The sequence below is a fragment of the Mycteria americana genome, chromosome 1 (assembly GCF_035582795.1).
Source record: "Mycteria americana isolate JAX WOST 10 ecotype Jacksonville Zoo and Gardens chromosome 1, USCA_MyAme_1.0, whole genome shotgun sequence".
Lineage (NCBI taxonomy): Eukaryota > Metazoa > Chordata > Aves > Ciconiiformes > Ciconiidae > Mycteria > Mycteria americana.
The window spans coordinates 122,613,351-122,634,637 of record NC_134365.1 but is presented as its reverse complement, the minus strand read 5'-3'; the positions used below and the strand labels follow the sequence as shown (position 1 = coordinate 122,634,637).

The 21,287-nt window shown below is 39.6% G+C and overlaps 1 protein-coding gene across 1 annotated transcript in view; it reads right to left on the bottom strand.

Annotated features, from left to right (window-relative positions):
* The window catches only part of PCP4 (Purkinje cell protein 4), a 53,152-nt gene that overhangs the window by 21,054 nt on the left and 10,811 nt on the right, over nt 1-21,287 (bottom strand). The window contains exon 2 of the mRNA XM_075491863.1: nt 12,251-12,302. Coding sequence (XP_075347978.1) covers nt 12,251-12,302 — 52 coding nt within the window. The remainder of the gene's footprint in view (nt 1-12,250; nt 12,303-21,287) is intronic.

Here is a 21,287-nt window from a genome sequence, read left to right as displayed (position 1 = left end):
CCTTGTTTAGCTGGAGAAAACAATGCCTATAGAAAGCAGGCAGAATGAACAGAATAAGCCATTAAAAAACCTACAAAAGTAAAGGAAAGGACTGATCAAGGCTAATCTCAGCCTCAAACTACAGAATACCAAAGTCACAATGCATTGGAAGTTAATGCACCACCACTGTGCAATAAAACTAAAGATGTTCAGGTGAGGGACTCTTTCCTACACATTGTGTTTGAGAGAGAGAGAGTTGTTGCAATACATAGTCAGAAAGGAGCGCTTCTGGACAGCCTATGAAAGTAGAAATTACTTAGAGTAAAAAGGCTATTAGCAATCCAAAAGGCTAACTCTTAGCTGTCTGGCTATCAGTATGAGATCTGTAACTTAGATTAGAAACTACGGAGCCAGGATAGTTACTGTTGGATTAATACAGACACATAATGAATTCCAAAATCCTACAATAATGTATTGTTTTTCTGGCTATTAGCCTGGATTTTAATTAGTTTGTACTAATGAATACATTTGTACATGTCCATTTTTTATTGGCAGGTTTTGGAGGAGTTAGTAAATTGGTCGCTGTGGAGTGCCAGTGTTTCACTAAAACCTAACAAATAATTAATGCTTTCCCCACCTAGAGTCAACCAGCAGTCTCAGGGGTTTTTAGGTATAAATTAAAATGAAAGATGAGATATTCAAAATACAGTTAGAGTACTCATTCATCAAGCACGATTAAATAATGTTACTGTGAGACTCTAGAGAAGTGCTGAGAGCTGAGTTCCAGTCTCTGGACTACCCACAATATCTCCCAGGAGCTGCCAGAGCACCCTGCCCTATTTTCTACTATGACTCTTGAAATACCTTTTCCATATCCAGTGCTACCCGAGTTTCTTCTTTTCTTGAGAATTCCTCCTTGGAAAATACATATTTTTCTCAGTCCTTCCTATTCGTAACCCACGGTGGTCTGGGGAAAAAATGAACCGATACCAAGCGTGCTTGACCAAAGCAAATGCTTTCATCAGATCCAGTATCCTAGCTAACAAAGACCTCAAGCCAGGAAATATTTGGATGTTTTCACATCCAGATTTCCATAGAGAAAATGGCTGGAAGAGCTGACATGAGGTGGCCAGGATCAGCCAGATCTAAATAAGGATGGAGATGCTTGACATGGGATTAAGGAGAAATTAAATGCCCAGGTCCAAAACTGACATTCTGAAAAACCTTGTTGAGCATCCACTGAACTCCAGAGGTATGCAGGCTCTAGACTTCTGTTTTAGTACTACCCAGAAGTTCCTCAGCCTTGATAGAGTTGAGCAAAACAGAAGCCGTTTTATACCTAAATCAGATTAGGATCTATAAACACCAGGCTCTCCAGAGAAGCTCATTCTGATAAGTATCATGTCACAAAAGAATACATTTCTCTCTGTTGACGATAAATGGAGCTTTAGGTCTCTCACACAGATGTACACCGATACAGCCAGGCAAGAGGAATTTCACCCCTAACCTATAGAGAGGGACAGAGTTTACTGTTATTAATCCTAACACCTCCCTGTTCAGCATAGGAACCCAAGACACACGTGGGCTGAAGTCCCACTTTGAGACACCCTTCTTCTCTTACATTGTATGGGCAACCTAGGCACTTTACATAAGGTCCTGAAATCCACTCTGAGCACCGGGACTGAAGGTGCGGTGTTGCGCTGGTTCATGTTGTAGCATCTAATTCCTTTTTGCAGCCTTAACTGCTCTTTGTTCTGGTCACAGTTTAAGGACCAAATTTTAATCATGTCTGTAACACTCCTGCTGTTCTAAATTCTGGTGCCTGCTTACACAAGGGAGCTTGATAACACCAAATTACAAGATAATTTTGGAGTATCGAGCTAAGTGCATTAAGACAGCTGTGTGCTATAAATTAAAATCTTAAAAACCTTCAGAAAAAAATGATTAATCATTTACCAAATTACTAACAGACAAGGAACTCTTAAGTGGAAAAGCATTTTCATTTCATTTACAAAACCAAGTCTTCTGGAAAAGAAAAATAACAGAACAAAACAAAAGCCTAACATATGAAGTAAGGCAGATAGTGTGTACAGTCAAAAAGACAAGTGATGTTTCTGCAATAGTAAATCCTGGTAACCACTGTTGTGCATTGATTGTGTTCCTCTTTCATTTTTCACTTCCACTAATACAAAAAACATGCTGCTGAGCTACATCCACCTCTTGTAGCCTTTTAATCATCTGTTGTTCATATCTGGGAACATGTAGAGATAGATCTGCAACTTGTGCAAGTCAGTCCAGCTCCATGGACTTCCAGTGTAAATACACTAGCTTACATACACCACTGACTCTAGTCCTGATACAGCCCCAAACCACCCTTGATGATGTAGGGACAGATTCATTTCAGAGCTAACATTACTGGTTTTACTAGGGTTATCTAGGGACTGGCTTAACCCATGTCCTTCATTTGGGTTCCTACCAGCGGCAAAGCAGAACTAAATGTTCCTCTTCTCAGAGAACTGATGACAGCACGGTTTCAAATGAGTGCACATTTGTGGAAGCAAGCCTCCGTGTGTCAGCTACGTGCCAGTCATGGAAAGAAGTCTCGTTCTCCCTGGTGCATAGTCAGGCAGCACACTGATAATTACAGACTGATTTCCAAAAGAAATATGGCACTTGTCAAAGGCATAATTTCAGTTCTGCCTTTCCTCATTAACACTCGATGGGAACTCCAGCATATTTATGAGTCATCTAAAAGGCAAAAAACACCAGCGTCTCCAAAGCTTTATTATTTTTTTCTTAATTTACAACTGACTTTTTTTTTCCTAATGACCTAGCCTGATCTTTACAGACCAGCTTCTCAGAAAGGATTAGGGCTCCTACCACCTTTCAGGTGCTCAAAGACCCACTGAATTAGGCACCTCCTAAGTGCCAGGATCCCAATGCTGCAGGAAGCTCGATCCAAGTCACATTGTCGCTGTTGAAAGGACAAAGAAACTGAGACAAAACCTTACCAAACAGGGAAGCAGCGGCTGTCAGCTAAGGGCGGAAACCAGGAGTCAAAAAGGCCAAACCCAGAGTGTAACAGGCCACAGTCAATGCAAATATCAAAAAACACAAGGACAAAGGAGCATGTCAAGATCCTCATGGATATCCTGAAGAGGCTTGGGTCTCAGACTTAAATGGTGCTCTTTCTACCTTTAGTTTTATAGACTCCATTCTTTCAGGCAATTTTACTGCTCCTCCATGTTCTCACTGAACCTGGTTTGCCTGACAACACAGTAAGCTTTCGGGGGGAGGGGGGAGTACGCACACCGTGTAACACAACAGGGCTGCGATCCTCTATTAACTACTGCAACTTGGTTACAAGTGAGCATAATTCACAATTATTTTCTTGGGCTGCTTCTAATTGCAATACTGCAGTAATGCTACAGCTCTAATTTCTACCTCTTGCAAAGATGCAAGAGCAGACTGTATGAATGACCATATGTAAGTATATATATTTATATACATGTGTTCATTTCTCATATTTTTAGAAATGCAGCTGAATTTTTGAGTGCACTCAGTTTGAGAGCATCACATGTTAAGCAGGCACACAAGCTTCCCAAGTCGTATGCAGGTACTGTGTGCAAAACAAACATCCCATAAATTAATCAAGTTATTCTTGTAGCAAGCTGGAAAGAAAGAGGTGGACTGGGGCAAAAATTGTTATTGTTATCTCTATTTTTAAATACTTGGAAGACACTCAGTTACTATGGTGGTGAGGACCATATAAGTACCTAGACAGATTCATTTCTAGCAGGAGTGTTAAGTGTGAGGGTTTTTCCATATCAAAGGTGCCAGCTAGCTGGGACCTTTTCCTCTAAGGGGAAAAAAAGGGAGAAATATATTTTGAAATAATTTCATGTTGTTACGTCTTTAAAAAGTGAGTTTAAAAAGCTGAAATCATTCTTCTATGGTTGTGCTGTTCTGCTTTGTTTTTTCCCTGTGGGACTTGTGCATTTAATTTGCTCTCCTGGTACTCCTTCATCAGATAGGAAACCATTCCTTTCCTCTTCAGTGCAGTCCCAGGGAAGAAAAAACCCCAAAACAACACGCAAGAAAAAGCTGCATAATTAACATTATATATCAGCATACACACAGACACCCTTCACGTGCATAATGCTATATTCTTTGTATCAGTAGTTGGACTTATTTGGTAGTCATGAGAGTAGATAAATGATACACACAATGAAAACTTGCAGGGAATTCCAAAGGCAGGACATTTGCCAGACTACATGAGCACTGCTGGCTCTGCTAATTGATGAAACTTTTAATACAATGCTTTTATTTTTAAAGGTGCTTCTGCCTAAAAATTTACAAATAAAAGCTTCTCATTACCAGATAAAGTGCAGCACTAATGCACAGTATTAAACCCGACTTGTCAGATAACAGAAGAATAAGAACAGTATCTGCTCTCTTACAAGTATTACTTAAGTTTAGATTAGGTATATTCATTACTTTAAACTCCACCAGAGGATCCTCTCCATGAAACCAGACAGCCACTGCATATGTACAGACACGTGTGGGGGTAGGTGAAGTTTATCTCAAACACACATAAAAATTATTGCTTTAAAAGTTTTTGTTGCTAGATAAACATCAAAAGTTGTTGACACGAAAATTTTTGTGAACAATCCTTCACTGTCATCATTGCCCCAAATAAATAAGCACAGAGTATCCTCTGGAGAGGACTTATACTATCCCTGGCCTCAAGAAATGGAAATTCACCTAGGAGAAGAAATGAAGTTCTTGTATAATTCCCATCTCTTCCTTTCAGCATCCTCTCTAGGGAATATCTGTGAACAATCCGAGAGCCTTGTTATTAAAGGCTCGATCTGTCTTTAGCTGAGACATGTTGGCTGCCTGAAGAGATGAACCAACTCCTTGACAAACAGACCAGCCCAGGCAAAGGAAGAGATACAGGCCAGGAGAGGACCCGAGACATACTTGGTTTGGTTCTGGGTAAACTTTATGTGTAGCTGTCCCCAAGAAAATGCCTGAAATGAAACTCAGCAGATAAGGTTGCCTGCAGTGTTTTTGCCATGCATAGCTATGCCTTGAGATGGGATTCATCTAGAACTGTTTACTTTGAATTTTTCTCCTAACTCTCATCTGAAACACCCTCAGCTACAGATCATGGTGTTGAGTTCACACAGGATTTTTACACCTTCCTCTGAGCCTGAGCAATCTGTACATGACCAAATACAATTTATGTAACTATGCTGAGGGTTCAAACACTTTTGTATTTAGGCTTTGTGAAGGTGTTACATTATTTGATGGTTGCATATACATCTAGGAATGTTGCCAAGACACAGGCTTCCTATTTTAAGAGATGGAGGATGAGGTACAGCGAATAATTCTCGTCTCACTTCCTAAATCCCCACTAATACCAGCTAGGTTGTACAAGATAGGACAGAATTTGGCTCTGGATATAGATTGAAAGAAGTGGAAGAGAGGGACTGCATTACCAACTGGGAGATCATATTCCATGAAGCACCACTTTCAAGGTACAAAAGAATTTTAGCAGAACACCAGAGAGAAAAAGAGACAAGAAAGCAAGGTAGTTTTCCTCCCACCACTCAACCCAACAGCCAGGAAAACTCAGTATTAATTAGTTTCATACAATACTCCCTCTATTCTAACTTCTGATTAGTGGTGATTAGGGTGTGAAATATCAGAGAGAAGTAGTCTGAAAGGGTTGGGTGGGGTTTTTTGGGGTTTTTTTTGGTTTTGGTTTTTTTTTTTTTCATTGATTGCAAGACCTATTTCATCTTTTGCCACACAAGAAATGTTTTGTGGGAAAGACAAAATGCACAAGGCATTGCAGTGCTACAGCTCAGTCACTGTCCTTTCCCGTGACTAAAGAACATGACCTCTAGACCCAGGCAGATAGAGCAAACCATGTTCCATGAGATCCTTTGAATGTTTATACAAATTAGCCTCATGTGTTCCCTCCCTTTTCAAAATCTTTTTTCCACAAGTAAGTTTATTTGTAGGGCTGTTCCCAAAAACAGTACATTTTTACATAGTCATTGGAGAATATTAGTGGAAAATTAATTTTGAGTTCTTAAACAGATATTTATATTAGACCATACTACAATAATGATGCTGGCCTCTAGCCGGGAATTCAAGCTCTATTAAGCTAAGCACTCTACATAAATAACTATGAAGATGATAACTCACTCTGTCAGACCCAGCAAGACTCTTTATTCCTGAGTGCAGTGTGCACAGAGTGCAGAACTTCCCAAATTCCTTGAGTAGATGAAGTGGGTGAATGGACTGTGGTTAACACTGCAAGATACATATCCCTCTACCAGGAAAGCTTACTAGAGAGAGATCTCTCTCATACCATGCATGATTGTTTTACAATTCTTTACCATTACTGTTAATGTTTTCTAGAAGCATTCAGATTTAAATGAGTTTAGATGACTCCATTTTAGATGTAGAAGACAAGAATTTATTAACTCTACTGTAGAGGCATCCCATGGTGTACTATATGGAGAGGAGGAAATGCAGAGCATTTATTTATAGTTTTCTGACCACCAAAAAGCAGAGGTCATACACTGACGAGACAAATGCTTGAGAATGAGTAGAAACTGAAAAGAAAGGCTTCACTTTTCAGTACAACTGACCATCTTGCTGTCACTGTGTAGGCCTAATCCACCATGACATGTAAATTAATGAAAAACCTATTCATCTTCATTTCACTCAGACCCAAGAAGTTATAGAATTCATCACATGAAAACACATATTTTATTATTAATATTCACATTACTGAATGATAAATCTGATATTCTGAGAAAATGATTAACACATATCAATTAATAATCACATGCCTTATGTACTTTCAGAAGAAAGGGTGAGATCTATTAATAGGAAGAAGAGTGGTTCTAAATTTGAAGATAGAAATAATTGGTTCTGATGCAATTATTTCCCTGCCAGTTGTGCTAGGCTGTAAAGAGTAGACTGTATGATACCAGCTTGCAAATTACATAGCAAAAAACCCATAGGGTAATGTGAAACAGAATGAGAAGTGAGAAGTGTTAACCTACAAAGGAACTTTGTGACATTGCCAAGGTAGTAAGAATAGTAAGGTAGTGTGTTGGGTTGACCCTGGCTGGATGCCAGGTGCCCAAAGTCACTCTATCACTCCTCTCTTCACCTGGACAGAGGAGAGAAAATGTAACAAAAGGCTCATGGGTCAAGATAAGGACAGGGAGAGATCATTCACCAAATTACCACCACAGGCAAAACAGACTTGACTTGGGGAAAATTAATTTAATGTATTACCAGAGTAAGATAATGAGAAAATAAAAGCTGAATTTTAAAACACCTTCCTCCCACCCCTCCCTTCTTCCTGGGCTTAACTTTACTCCCAAATTCTCTACCTTCTCCCCTACCAGCAGCACATAGGGACAAGGAATGGGGGTTGCGGTCAGTTCATCATGCATTGTCTCTGCTGCTCCTTCCTCCTCACGCTCTTCCCCTGCTCCAGGATGGGGTCCATCCCACAAGAGACAGTCCTCCACAAACTTCTCCAATGTGAGTCCTTCCCACACACTAGAGATCTTCATGAACTGCTCTACCATGGGTCCCTTCCATGGGGCACAGTCCTTCAGGAACAGACTGCTCCAGCGTGGGTCCCATGGGGTCACAAATCCTGCCAGCAAACCTGCTCCAGTGTGGGCTCCTCTTGCCACAGGTCCACAAGTCTTGCCAGGAGCCTGCTCCAGCACAGGCTTCCCACAGGGTCACAGCCTCCTTCAGACATCCACCTACTCCAGTGTGGAGTCCTCCACAGGCTGCAGGTGGATATCTGCTCCACCATCAACCTCCATGGGCTGCAGGGGGACAGCCTGCCTCACCATGGTCTTCACCACAGGCTGCAGGGGAATCTGCTCCAGCACCTGGAACACCTCCTCCCCCTCCTTCTTCACTGACCATGGCATCTGCAGGGTTGTTTCTCTCATGCTCACTCCTCTCTCTGGCTGCAGTCACTGTTGCACCACATTTTTTTGCCCTTCTTAAATACGTTATCACAGAGGCACTACCACTGTCACTGATGACCTCAGCCTTGGCCAGTGGTGGGTCCATCTTGGAGCCAGCTGACATTGGCTCTATCAGACACAGGGGAAGCTTCAAGCAGCTTCTCACAGAAGCCACCTCTGTAGCCTCCCAGCTACCAAAACCTTGTCATGCAAACCCAATACAGGTAGGAACAGCCTGTTTTCATTTATGATGCATCTGCAACCATAACAGGCCCGATCAATCAAACCAGGTCATCAAAAAGGAAATTATAGCTTCTTATCCCACACTGACTCTATCAGACCAAGTCAGATTCATATAGGAGGGGGTGCATGGGGATAGTACTGCTGTCTTCCCTTTGGATGTTCTACCAGAGAGAACAGCATTATATAATGGAGTTTACAAGTTAAGTTCATAATGGCACACACAAGTATGTCTTGGCTTTCAGGTGGACTGAAGTCCTTCAAGACCCAATGAGATTATGGCAGCTACAGTTACATGGTTCCTACGTACAAGCTGTTTTCATACAGGTACTTCTGTATGCATAGTATTACTACTAATTATTAGGCTGGTGTTTCTTTAAAAATAGTCCTTTGACCAGTTTTCACCCAGGAAAACTAGTTTATGTAATTTACTTCCAATAATATTTTTGTTCTTCCCACTCTGACAACAGAATGAAATTACATAGACTTTCCTGACAGCTTAGTAGTATGTTTTGGATAGAAAAGCTACTCAGCATTATACAGTGCCCACTGAAGCTATCAGGAGCTCTTCCATTGACTTCACTAGCCACTGATGTACCATGAGAGCACACTGTAATGCAACAGTCACTCTTCCTTAGGAAGACATGAATCACCATCTGATTTTGATCATAACCCGTAAGAGAACAAATTACAACTTGTTTAAAAGGTCAAGCCCTTTTGTTCCCATTACAAATGTCATCTAGGGCTTGACCAGCATCCAGTGAGGTCATTGAAGGTTAACAGCAAAACCCTCAGTGTGAGTAAAAGTTACTCCAACACGGGTGATTATTCAGTATTTATAATACTGATACAGCTTCAAGAACTACCAGGCTCGTTGCTGCATAAAACCCAAGAAGATATGGTGGTATGTATTATATGAAATACAGTGGAGAGGAATCCTGTCTGCTAATGACTAGTGCTCTGAAAGAGAAGAGTGAGCTTTGTCACCCACACCTTACCACCTACCAGTCTGGAAGACTATTCAAGAAGGTAGCTGAGGGAATATAGCTGCTGATGAATGAAGGTCCCATGTAGGTACAACAGTCCATTCATCAACATGACAACCAGTACAGTTTGTATATAGGATTTTCTTCTCCCATTATTACAAACTCTTGTACTGTGGCATATCACTGCTCCACACTACAGGCTTTTCTGAAGCTCCGTCTTTTCCATTGCTCATCTGCCTGAGCCAACAAGCAAGGCTGCTAGAAAAAGGCAGTGCCAGTTTAGTAGACACTGGGACTGAGCCTGCATTTTGTGTGTGATAAAATCCTGCACTGGAAGGGAGGCTAGCTAAGGAAGACCGCTGCTGTGGCGGTAGGAACTAAATACAACTAAGGATATAATGTTGCTATCTAACGAAGGTCAAACAAGAACGTGCATTCATATGTGTCTACCAAAACTATCACTACTATAAAAGGAATCTTCAGAGATTGAATTTCCCCAAATGCTTTACAGTGAGAGCAACACCATACATGTCTTCAAAGACAGAGAATGCCGATTGCCATGGTCATTAGTTTTATTTTTTCCAGTTTTGAGCCAGCCTAGAGATGGGCCCAAAATTCATTTTCTACAAACAATGCACAAAACTTGACCCATAGCAGTGTCTCCACTGTGTGAATCAAAACCCCTGAAAACAGCTGAGCATCTTTATTTGCTGTTAGGGCTAGTTTTCAGCAACTTTTCTTGATCTTGTAATCAAGGGCAAGGACAGTGACCAGATTAGTTTGCCTTTACAGACATTTTCATAGCATGACTTTTGTTTAACAACAAGACGAAAGGGGTTTTGCCCCCCCCCCCCCCCCCCTTTTTCAACAAGGGGCAAAGTTTCCTTTTGACAGGGAAACAAACATCTGAAGAGGCTGATAACAGCAACAATGAAAATTTGAGACATGGACATACTGCAGACTTCTGGCCAAAAAACATGTAACGGAAGATTTATTGTGTATGTACGTTTACAGCCCACCCCAATTTTCAGAGGAATAAATCACTTCTGCTTGAATTCTAACTACACAGAGCTAATAAGGACAAAGAGCTATACATTTCTGCTGCTTTGATTTAGAATTCAATCTCAGGTTCAAAGTTCTGATTCTGCTTTATTTTCATGCAAGCATGTGGATTGGGGAGATCAGAGGACTCTATTCCATCTCCCCTGCTGCACCTCTATTTTAGGTGACAGGTTTTTTGTTATAAGTTCATTACAAAAAATAATTGGTATCTATTTGTCTAAGATTAACTGCATATCCACCTGTTTATATTATACCTAAAGTTATGCTACAACTAGAATCATATATATTTGTAAATTAATGGTACAGCCCTTTCTCACTCAAAATTCCCTTTGAGGAAAAAAAGGATTTGCTTTTTAAAAGGCTGCAGGATCAGTAAATCTAAGCTAAACTTGACAACAGGACAATTTTATTTGGGAAGAAATTCAAGGCAAATGAGCTCAGTCCATAGTGTGCTCAAACAGTAAAGAGAAAAACATGCTTCTCGTACTGCCTGAATGGCTGACATAATTTTGCTTGCTTTCCTTTCCTGTTAACTTGAGAATGCAAATGGCTTTGCTGTCAGGGTACATTTGTTCCCACTAATTCAAGACACTGTAACAAGCCAAAATATTTATTTCTTTTTTCCACTCTAATTTGTGTTTTATCATATTGGGAACATCATCTACAGATTTCATTTACTGTAACATTATGCAAACAGCCCTTATGGGAAAGTCACCTCTCTGTAATAGGAAAACTAAGCATAAAGAAGTCTCTTAATGTTTTAGGATGTGTTGCCTCAAAGGGCCAAATAATTCTGTTCAGACCATGTAAAGGCCAAAATGCATATCCTCAATAACTGCTCAAATATCCCATGTCAGAAAACCCTTGGCTTTTCAGAGAAGACACTTACATTCTTCCTGCTTTTCAGTAGATGGGATGGACTACCAGAACATATTCTTTTCATTAGAACCGGATGATCAAACAGAAGCAGACAGCATATTTATATAGTTCAATCCTTGTCCTGTTCATGAATGTCTACAAACTGATGCTGCCTCATATTCAGCTGGGTATATAATAAAGCCGATCAAAATGTTTTCCTTTGAAAAATATTTCTGATGGTAACTGGATTTTAATCAAGTGATCATTTGTGTGTAAAACATTTCTGCCTCCTATAGGAAATAAAATTAGATTTTAGCTAAAAAACAATTGCTGTTTTCACTGAAAATTCAGTTTTACTTTCCTCAGGGGGTGGGAAATCAACATTTTCCAATTAGAATTGTTTGTGCCACTTAAGGGGCAGAAATTGGTTCCTGCCAGCCCATTCGCTAAAGTCCAAAAAAAAAAAACCCCCAATGATGAGCTCCTTAGAGCAGTGGAGCATGAGTCCAGATTCGCTCATGTAGAGTGTGGAAGTTAAGAGCCTATTTGCCATATGGTCCTTTAATGTGAGCTGCTCCATCCATAGCCTCTCTCTAGCAACACTCAGATGAGCTCTATTCAAGTGGCTTCTAACTTTGGTATCTTAGTAATGGGCCTAAAACTAGGTGGCATGAATCAGACCACAGAAACTATGTTTATGAGCAAGTCCTTTTAACTAGTTTACTTTTGTTCATGTTCCCTATTCGTGTAGCAGCTGCTCATAATACTTAACCTAGTCTCCTGGTGTCCTTCTCACAAATAGCTAACATTGTCTTGTTCTAGCCTAACTTTTATCTGCACTGACTTCTACAGAGTCCTTTGGTTTACCATAGTAGAAGCTCAGAATCAGGTCTCTACTTTAGTAGATGATTTAAACATACAATTTAAACGTACAAATACAAAGAAAACAATCCCACTGAAGCCCTTCCAGTTTTTAAAACACATTCAAAAGGCAAGATAAGAAACAAGGTTGTTGCTACCTGACATCTATCATTACAGTAAAAAATATTTTGGCTCAATTTGACTCAATATTCTCCATCAAGAAATACAGTCTACCCTTACCATTCTCACCGGATGTCTTGTCTTTTCCATTTGTAGCTCCGGTTCCTTGTCTCTGTTAGGGGGGAAAAAAAAACAAAAACAAAACAAGTGGTTAGAACAAACTTGAATGTACATTTTCCCTTGGAATTACTAGCAGTTACAGCCTGATTTCTCCTCGATACCTTGGATAGTCATTCACCCTCATGCAACATTGCTTTGAAACACCACCAGTCAGAACAGGAATGCTTAGTACCATTTAGGTACAGCTGTGTAACTGTGTGCAACTGTGTATAATTATCACATTAGTGATGGGATACATGTGATCGAGTTTCCAACAGTGCAAGGGTATGAGCTACAGTAGGACATCTCTTCAGGTCCCTGCTGTGTATTTCCATTATTGTTCTGACCTGACTTTGGCCAGAAGACTCATCTTTCCACTTTGGCCACAAGTAGAGATGGAACTTCCCACTTCAATTCACTCTGTCCAAGGAATAGCCTCATGACTTTCCATGAAACAAACTGATTTAAGTGACTCTACTAAGTAACATGTGGCAAACACCAGTGCAGTCCAAATAAATATTCACAGTGGCAGGGCTGTATTAGTGCGGTTACACTACTAGGTAGCTTTCTAGGAATGTTCATTCTATGAAAATTATGCTGCATCATGCAGAGAAAGGATCTTACAGGTAGAATTAAGGTACTTTAGCAAGTATGGCAAAACTTGCCTTTCTTACAAAATTTTATTCATCCTTGTGTGTATTACTGAAAGTAATACTTGTGTATTATGGTATTACACACTAAAGAATTAATTAGAGAAATCTGGATTAAAAACACAGAGTATTGTATCTCTGCTCTACTGGCTCTGCCTCATCTCTCACTCTGTGCAATGAGACAGAGCACTCCTAGAGAAAATAACTGAGTATGACCACAGCTACAGTCTCCCCATACAATGGAAATATATTTGTTTCTTCCTGAAGCCTCAGAGCTAAGACAGAAGAGAACATGGCCAATAACAAAGAACAGGATTCTAAAGGGATAAACATCTTTTACAAAAGCGTAAGTTACCAACAGCCAGAAATCAATAAATCCACCCAACACCCAGTTTTGCTAAAGATATTAACCTTTATGCCTTTATTTAAAGTTTGGTTAATATTTCTATATTTCAATTTCAATCTACATCTGAAACTAGATTTTAGTGTTATTTTACTGGGACTTCCCAAAAACCCAAAATACTGGATTTTTCCTATCTATAAAATGGTAACTATATTGCTTTTTCCTCTCCTGTTTATTTTTAAACACTTTTTCAAGTTGTCTTACTTCGAGTGTTTCAGACAATGCTACTTAGCCTTTATGAAAGCTTCTCTTTCCTCCCTAGGCTATACCTGTCTGCTATTGATGGAGTGCTGGAATATGGATCCATGCATTTATTTCATGTCTCAGGATTTTCCCTCGGGGAGAGGGGAAAGTTGTCAGAGAAAATGAATAAAAAGTTGGCTTTGGTCAGTGAAGGTTTTTCTACTCATGAGGTCAAGATTTTTCTTTAAGTGTGAAATCAGTCTAAGTATTCTACAAACCATTCATTTGATTGGTGACCACTGGACATATATAGAATGAAGCCTGAAAGTCTGCCAAACAAGCTTCTGACAGCCTTTCCTTCAGTTATATATATTTTGATCTATAAGCACTTTGCTCTCTTCCAAGTAAGTGCAATGGATTTGAAAGTGAAAAATCAGTTTCTCATTAACAAGGCACCGAAACTTATGAAAAAGCCATACACAATGTGATCATCCACCTGAAAAGCCTTTAGCCTTTTATTTCAATACATTCAGTGGACCTATTTTTTAAAACATTTTCAGGATGCTGGTATTATTAGCAGCTGGAGCTTCTTGCTTCTTTCATCACCGTTCATGATACTACCACAGCCTGCAAAGCAAAGCTTAGCTTTTTAATATCCTTCAGAGCACAAGAGGACTAAACATGAGGAGGAGTTACTAGGGGCATTTTCAAGAAGCAATGGATGAAAGCCTTCCAAAAGCTGGTATAACAGATATTGTCCTCAGATGCAATAGATCAAATTAAAATCAGTGAAATACAAGAAAAACAATATTAATTTCTGGGTTTTGTTTTTAAACAGAAAATCCAAGTTGTTGACCATATTTTAAAAGATAAAAGCAGTCTGACACTTTTGTTTCCTATAACTTGTAGCCAGCTTCCTTCATTCAAAGATTGCTTCTAAAATTCCACAGCATTTTCTAAAGGCAAGCACTGAGACAGAAGGATTGAATAAACTTTCCACTAGGCATCAAAGAAGAAACATCAGTGCCAAAGTGAACACGAGTGCAAAACCATAATGATTATACAGTAAAACAGGATAAACAGTTTTGTTGCTATGTTGCGTAGGAGGAAACATAGTTTATGACTGCTTGGGGCTGTATTAATTTTTAACTCAGTGGCTTTACAGAACAAAGGCACATCATTAAAAATGTCTCCAAAATCAAAGTCACTCCCAATTTGTCAGAAGAGGAAGGAAAAAGGACTACTGCCATATGCCCAAAATCCCAGGAAGAACAGAACAGGTTTACTTTCCTGTTAAATTCTCAGTGCTATACACAGCATCTAGTTAATGTGTAAGAAAGATTGTAGTAAATTAGTCCCCTAGGTGTACAAACTAAGGTCAAAAGTGAATATGCAGCCCAGAGGACTTTTCAAGAAGAATGTTAAATTACTGCAGCAGCTTTTCTACTCATTCTTCTAGCCCCTCCTGCACCCCCAAGCCTAATTTTTGCCTTTAATCTTACATTCTGTTCTTGTCTTGAAATAGCCTGACCTTTTCAGTTATGCTTCCAATTAGCACTTCAGTGTTGGGGATTGTAGCCAGGTGTTGATTACAGAATTTTTGGGGGCAGAGGGGTTGTTTGTTTTTCAATGAGCCACAGGAAGCCCAAGATCAGGGACATGAAACTGCCAGAAAGTTCTGACAAATGGGCCCTTACAGTATTAACATTATTTTGCTGCTTCATCTCAGTGCAGGGCCAACAAGGTACAGCAGGCTGTATCCCAGTAAAGCAGTGGCTGCAGATTTTCAAAAGTATATTGTTTCTACATCAAAGAATGAAAGAGCATCCAAGGGTAGAATTAAGAGAATAGAAATTGTGGGAAGTTTTGTAAAGTGAATGGCAGAAAGAGTCAGTATAGACTTGACTCAGGACAAAAAAATAATTTCATTGACACGTATGAAACGTTATTAGGATGTTCTGTACTTATTGACGAGATGAACAGCAGTGAAGTCTATGCATATCCTAAGCTTTTCTTAAGCCTTGTTTTGCTACCAGGTCCATCCCTAACAAAAGGCATTACACAGAAGGAAAGACAGAAGGAAATACATGTTGGTACAGTGCAGCACAAAAATGGCTGTGGGTCAGCCAGCTGTATGCCAAGCAAGCCTTTATTCTGCACTACCATCTGTTCTCCATACTAAACTTTCTCTGTAAGAGATATAAATTGAATCAAACTAAACTATTTCATAAGCGCCTTGTTTTTTTCATAGCCTTCTGCTTTCATTGAAGAGCTGCTTTAGCCTCAAAATGAAAAAAGTACTGAAAAATATTTTACAAGTTTATAACCTTTCTGCAAATAAAAATGTCACTGTAAAGATCTGCTTAAGGACTTTCCACGTTTTCCAAGTAAGGAAACCTTCCTAGTCAACAGCAGAATGATCAGGAGATACAGCAATTTCTACCTGCTGTTTTTCAGGACTTAATAGTTCTGGTACCGTTCCTCAAATTAGGACAATTAGGGTTGACTTTATCCAGGAACAATGTAAGAAACAAAGTTCTTACAGGCTGATCTTTACTTAGTGTTGGTTGATCTTTGAAGATACTTAGAGTTTTAGACTACTGAAGTAAGCCCCAGTTGAGGTTCATTAGACTGTAGGCAGACTATAGATCCCAAAGCATACTTACTATGAACCTTCAGGCAGTAATGGTTATATACTATGTTTTTTAGTTTCCCCTAGGTGGAATTTTGAGGACATTAAACTAGCATGCACACTTCCTACACACTAAAGAATGAATTAGAGAAATATGGATTAAAAACACAGAACAGAAGACCCTATCAAATGTGGGACCTACATACTTCACATAGCCTCCTTTTCCATGTACCTCCTGTCCAGTCATATTATAGTCAACTCCTCTGGTTCTAAGAACCCAGCATTTTCCATGCTTTTTAACACCAGGTATAAATTTGCTATTGAAAAAAACCTAGGAAGATAACATATTCAATTTAAAAACAAGCAGTGGGCATTGAGGAAAACATCAGTTTTTGCCAGGAGATCAATACACTATGCATACATGACACCTGAAATCAATTGTGTGATGAGGTGATATCCTGAGCCTACTGAAATCAATGGGAATTTTGCAATTGCTTTTCTTTCACACTCTAGCAAAGAACACAAACTATGTATGTCAGAAAATAAATGAAGATTCAAAATTTAAGTAGGGGCAAGAACCAAGCAGCTATGACCTGGAATGAGTGGATACACTCTGTAGAATTCAGGATTTCAATGTGATTAATTAGGTTAAACTCTTCTTAATGGAGATTTCTGTTTCACTGTTTGACAGCCTCTTTCTAATGTCATGTATTGACTTGAAACTATAGCACTCAGCATTTCACACATTTAGGTGTGAAAAACATTACTCTTAACCACAACACAGTAAATAATTTGGTAATAAGGACAAAAGATATTACCATATTTAAGATAAAAAGTTAAGAGCAGGAAAAATGATGCTGCTGTGACAAAGATTTTTGTTTACTGAAGCTGCCATGGGATACCTGGCCTCTAAATAATGGGACTGGAATTTTAACAGCACTGTATTTTTTTTTGAAATACTTATCAAAAGCATGAAGATGGACAGCTGGGAGAGACAAGGTGTACCACTGGCAAGCCACGCACAAATTCTGCTGTTTTACTTGTTCTCTCCTATTATAAGTCTTCTCAAAACTGGTCTGCAATACAACCAGACGGTAAACCCCAAACCAACTTCTGTGACATACCAGTTCATTTACATCAGTAACAGCTAGTCACCTAAAGAACATCTACAGACAGAACTGAAGAATCCCAGAAAGAAGCTTGGATATAGTTATGAAAATTGCATTAGAAGCTACATAAGTAACTTTCCTTACTGGTCTATTTGTGCCTCCTTTACAAGTTCCTCCATGTTTTTCCCCACTTTTTTATAGACATGGTACTGAATATTTATGAGATGAAAGCATCCTTTGAAGCCCACATTTAAGGTAATTGCATCAAGCACAGAACATCTAGCCAATATTTTGTCTGAATGATGGGTAAGTCTGATAATGTGTCTGTTACTTCTGTCTTACACATCATTATAAGAAATCACAGACCACATTTTCGGGGCACCTGACAGAAAGGAAAAATATTTATCAACATAAACTTCAGTACAAAGCAGTTCACTCCTGGTCATGACCATACCTTTCTGGTAGCAGTGATGTTCTGGAAACTACCACTTTTCCCTCGCTGCTCTCACCCTAGGACCTCACTTCTTTAGGATATGGCCTCTACTCTTGCCTATACAGCACCTTCTCTGCACGCCTCTTTACACAATGGGAATCTTCTGTAGCCAGTTTTCTGCCTGTCTTGCATTGCCAGGGCATCATAATATTGCCAGAGCAAGAGTGCCAGAATCCATCTTTCAATACTGGCTGTCAAAACTAAACGATCCCTGGCACTCTGATGATTTCTGTAATTATCTTCATGGGTCAAGCAGTATTCTGCTTGACTAGCTCTTGATAGTCCTTAATTTTATTAAGGCCCTCCTATAGCTATTTTAATAAATTAAAACTCTACAGGTGGGCTGAGATGAACTGATAGGATTCAAACTACAGTGGCTAAAAGTTGACACAGTGATGTCACTGAAGGCACATGAGCATGCACACTCTCTGTCATCCTAGAAACCACAGTAATATTTCTCAGAAATTAACAACAAGGCTGCAGATAACTACAGATGATTCTCCTTCTAGACACTGTGGACCAGCACCTGGCTCTTGCTATTGCAATGATCTGGGCAAGATACAATCTCTTTGCAATTTCCTTTCATCTTTCTATAAAGGACACAACCCGAACCTCAGGATTCATATCCTTGCATCTTTGACAGCCATTTACACTGGTGCAAATTAAGTCTAAAATGCTACTTTCAAATTCAAAAGGAAAGCACTATATTCAAGGTATAGCTGTCCATACAAGCTGCAGCCTGTGTGAAAAGCAGACTATTTACTACATTGACTGCTGATGTACCTACTGGTTGCTGCATATCCCCATGAAGGAAGGCATGCAGGTTTAGATACTGTTTGCTCAGGGTGAATCCACAACTCCCATGAGACAGCACAGGGAGGCATACTGGTGGAAGGCCCTGGCCCTCCTGTTGATCCACTGGACAACCAGGCACAGAAAAAGCAATGGGGACTGAAGGAGTAACCTTGAAGCTGAGGCTTCTCAGCGTAGTTGAAAGACAGGGTTACAGTCCTTGCTCCTGGGTTATTTTGTTTGCATTGTGGTCATTGTCCATGTAAAAACACACATTTTACTTACGTGCTTATGCAAAATACATAGTCCACCCAATGGGCAGAATGCCTTAATCACAGGGGTGTTAGCAAAGTTAAATTGAGGCAAGTGCCCCAAGAGGTGCGATTTGTTCACCCAGAGCTTTTGGCTTGAGGTAAGTCCTCAGAACACGCACTTCTGAGTGTACACAGACACCAGAGCTTCGGCACCCAGCACACTTTCAGATTCAGTAAGGAGGCACCTGATGGCCTCAAGTTGCGCCAGGGGAGGTTTAGACTGGATATTAGGAAATTTTTCTTCACCGAGAGGGTTATCAAGCATTGGAACAGACTGCCCAGGGAAGTGGTTGAGTCGCCATCCCTGGAGGTATTTAAAGGACGTTTGGATGAGGTACTTAGAGACATGGTGTAGTGATGGTTTTTGGCAGTGTTAGGTTTATGGTTGGACTCGATGATCTTAAAGGTCTTTTCCAACCTATATGATTCTGTGATTCTGTGATTCTGTGATGAAAATGGGCAGAGAATCACTGCAATAAGAACCCACTTACAGTGCTGTTTTTAAATATTCTGATAGCACAGAGAAGAACTTTCATTGTGCCCCACTTTTGCCAACATTAATTTATAATCAGCACAGTGAGAACCTGCTGATTTTGTATTCAGATTCAATATAACGTTCTAAACAGAATATTTACACCAACACTAAATGTAATCAACATAATTAGCACAAACAGTAGCTTGCTTAATATTTAAGTTATTAGCATATTTTGAATTAAAACATTATTAAGTAGATATTTCTCCAAAGACATTGTAATCACAATTTTTTTCTTTTTCTGAGGCAGGGATTAATGGAATCTTTGAAGTTAATTTTGCAAGCAGCTGCAAGAATGTATTTCCCAAATCCTGTTAATTACCATGCCAGCCATGAGAAGTAATCCCTCGTTTTTCTGCAGGAAATGGAGGATTTGATCCTGCAAGGTTTATTTACGGGGGTAACTCATATGTGGACAAGTAGTTGTCTTCAATTAAGCAGAATCACTCGCACGAGTAGAGTTGGAACCTCATTGTGGTACTGTGGAATTTCTAAACTGCATGTTAAGTTTTGTTAAGCAAAGGGCAAAGAGGGAAAATCAACTACAGAATAAGCCTTCTCACACCACTTGCCAAAAAATTGCCTCGGCTCTTATTTGGACATGGGGGATACAGCCTGTATTCTAATTACACTGAAAACTGGTAAAGAGGAAACATCAAGGTGACCCAAGAGGAATATTTCAATTACATAAAAATTGATTAAGCTAGATAGCATAAATGAAAAATGACTGAGGTTCTTAAGGTGGTCTCTTCCTTTTTTCTCCTATTATTTCTTATCTATTGGTAGCATCAGACCTGGCACTACAGTTCCAGAAAGGGCATTTTTGGGCAGGAAACCTGCCTTAAGAACTCCTACTTCCCAGTCTAGCCCAATTCAGCTGCACCCTCCCATCCCCAAGGCCTAGTTTGTTTGGATACAATTGTTTGCAAGGTCATACAGAAAATGGAGCACTTAAAGTTATTCAAGTTAAAAATAACCCTTCAGCAGAGCTGTGTTGAAAACAATCATTGAAATGATCCAGCTAAAAAAAAAAATATAGTTTAATTGTTTCTGTTAATCATTTCAGTAATGTAGTTGATGTCTCTGATCCACAAGTAGTTGTACGAGGGCAACAGAACAAGCAACAGACAGTACTGTAGAGAGGAGGCACTGCAATTTTGTTCTGGGAACTGAAAATCTGAGCAAGTCAGTACTTCATACCATGAAACATAGCATGCTGTATCTCCCTGGGATGTTGCATTAACTCCTAGCAATCTTTACTCTGCCATGGAGCAAAACATGCAGCAACACTGGTACATCTATGCAGCCTAATATCGTAAGCCTTGGCCACCTGCGCAGGCAATACAGACAGTTGGTGGCAACTGAGTCTGGCATCTGGATTCAGATGGTATCTTAGGTATCCTTTAATATTAGCATCCCCAGATAGGAAGAGTGCCCTAAGCCAATTAAGGGGTCAGGATCCCTGCCTAGGCATAATATAACTGAATATGGATGGTGTTTTTGTAACAAATATTTACTTTATATTTCATTCTTCCAAACCCTTCTGAAGTTTAGGGTAATTTAATTTGCTGAGCTACAAACCCAGCTGTAATTGAGTTAGAGGCTGTCTTCAAGGGACAGCTTGGGTTATTAATGGCAAGTCTGCCCTGACAAATTGCTTCATATCTGATCATATTGGCTATCTTTATTAAAAGAGGCTGCTTCTTCCCAGACTGCAAAAATTCTGGCTTTTTTCTGTTGGGTTTTTTGTTTTTTTATTTCTAGTTGTACAATTAAAAAAATTGTCCTCACTTTCCTCCTATTTCCCTACATTATTTCAGAGGTAAACAGATGTTATTACAGTCTGTTAGACTGCACTAGTAACTGGCCAGCCAGGTTTTTAAAAGGTAT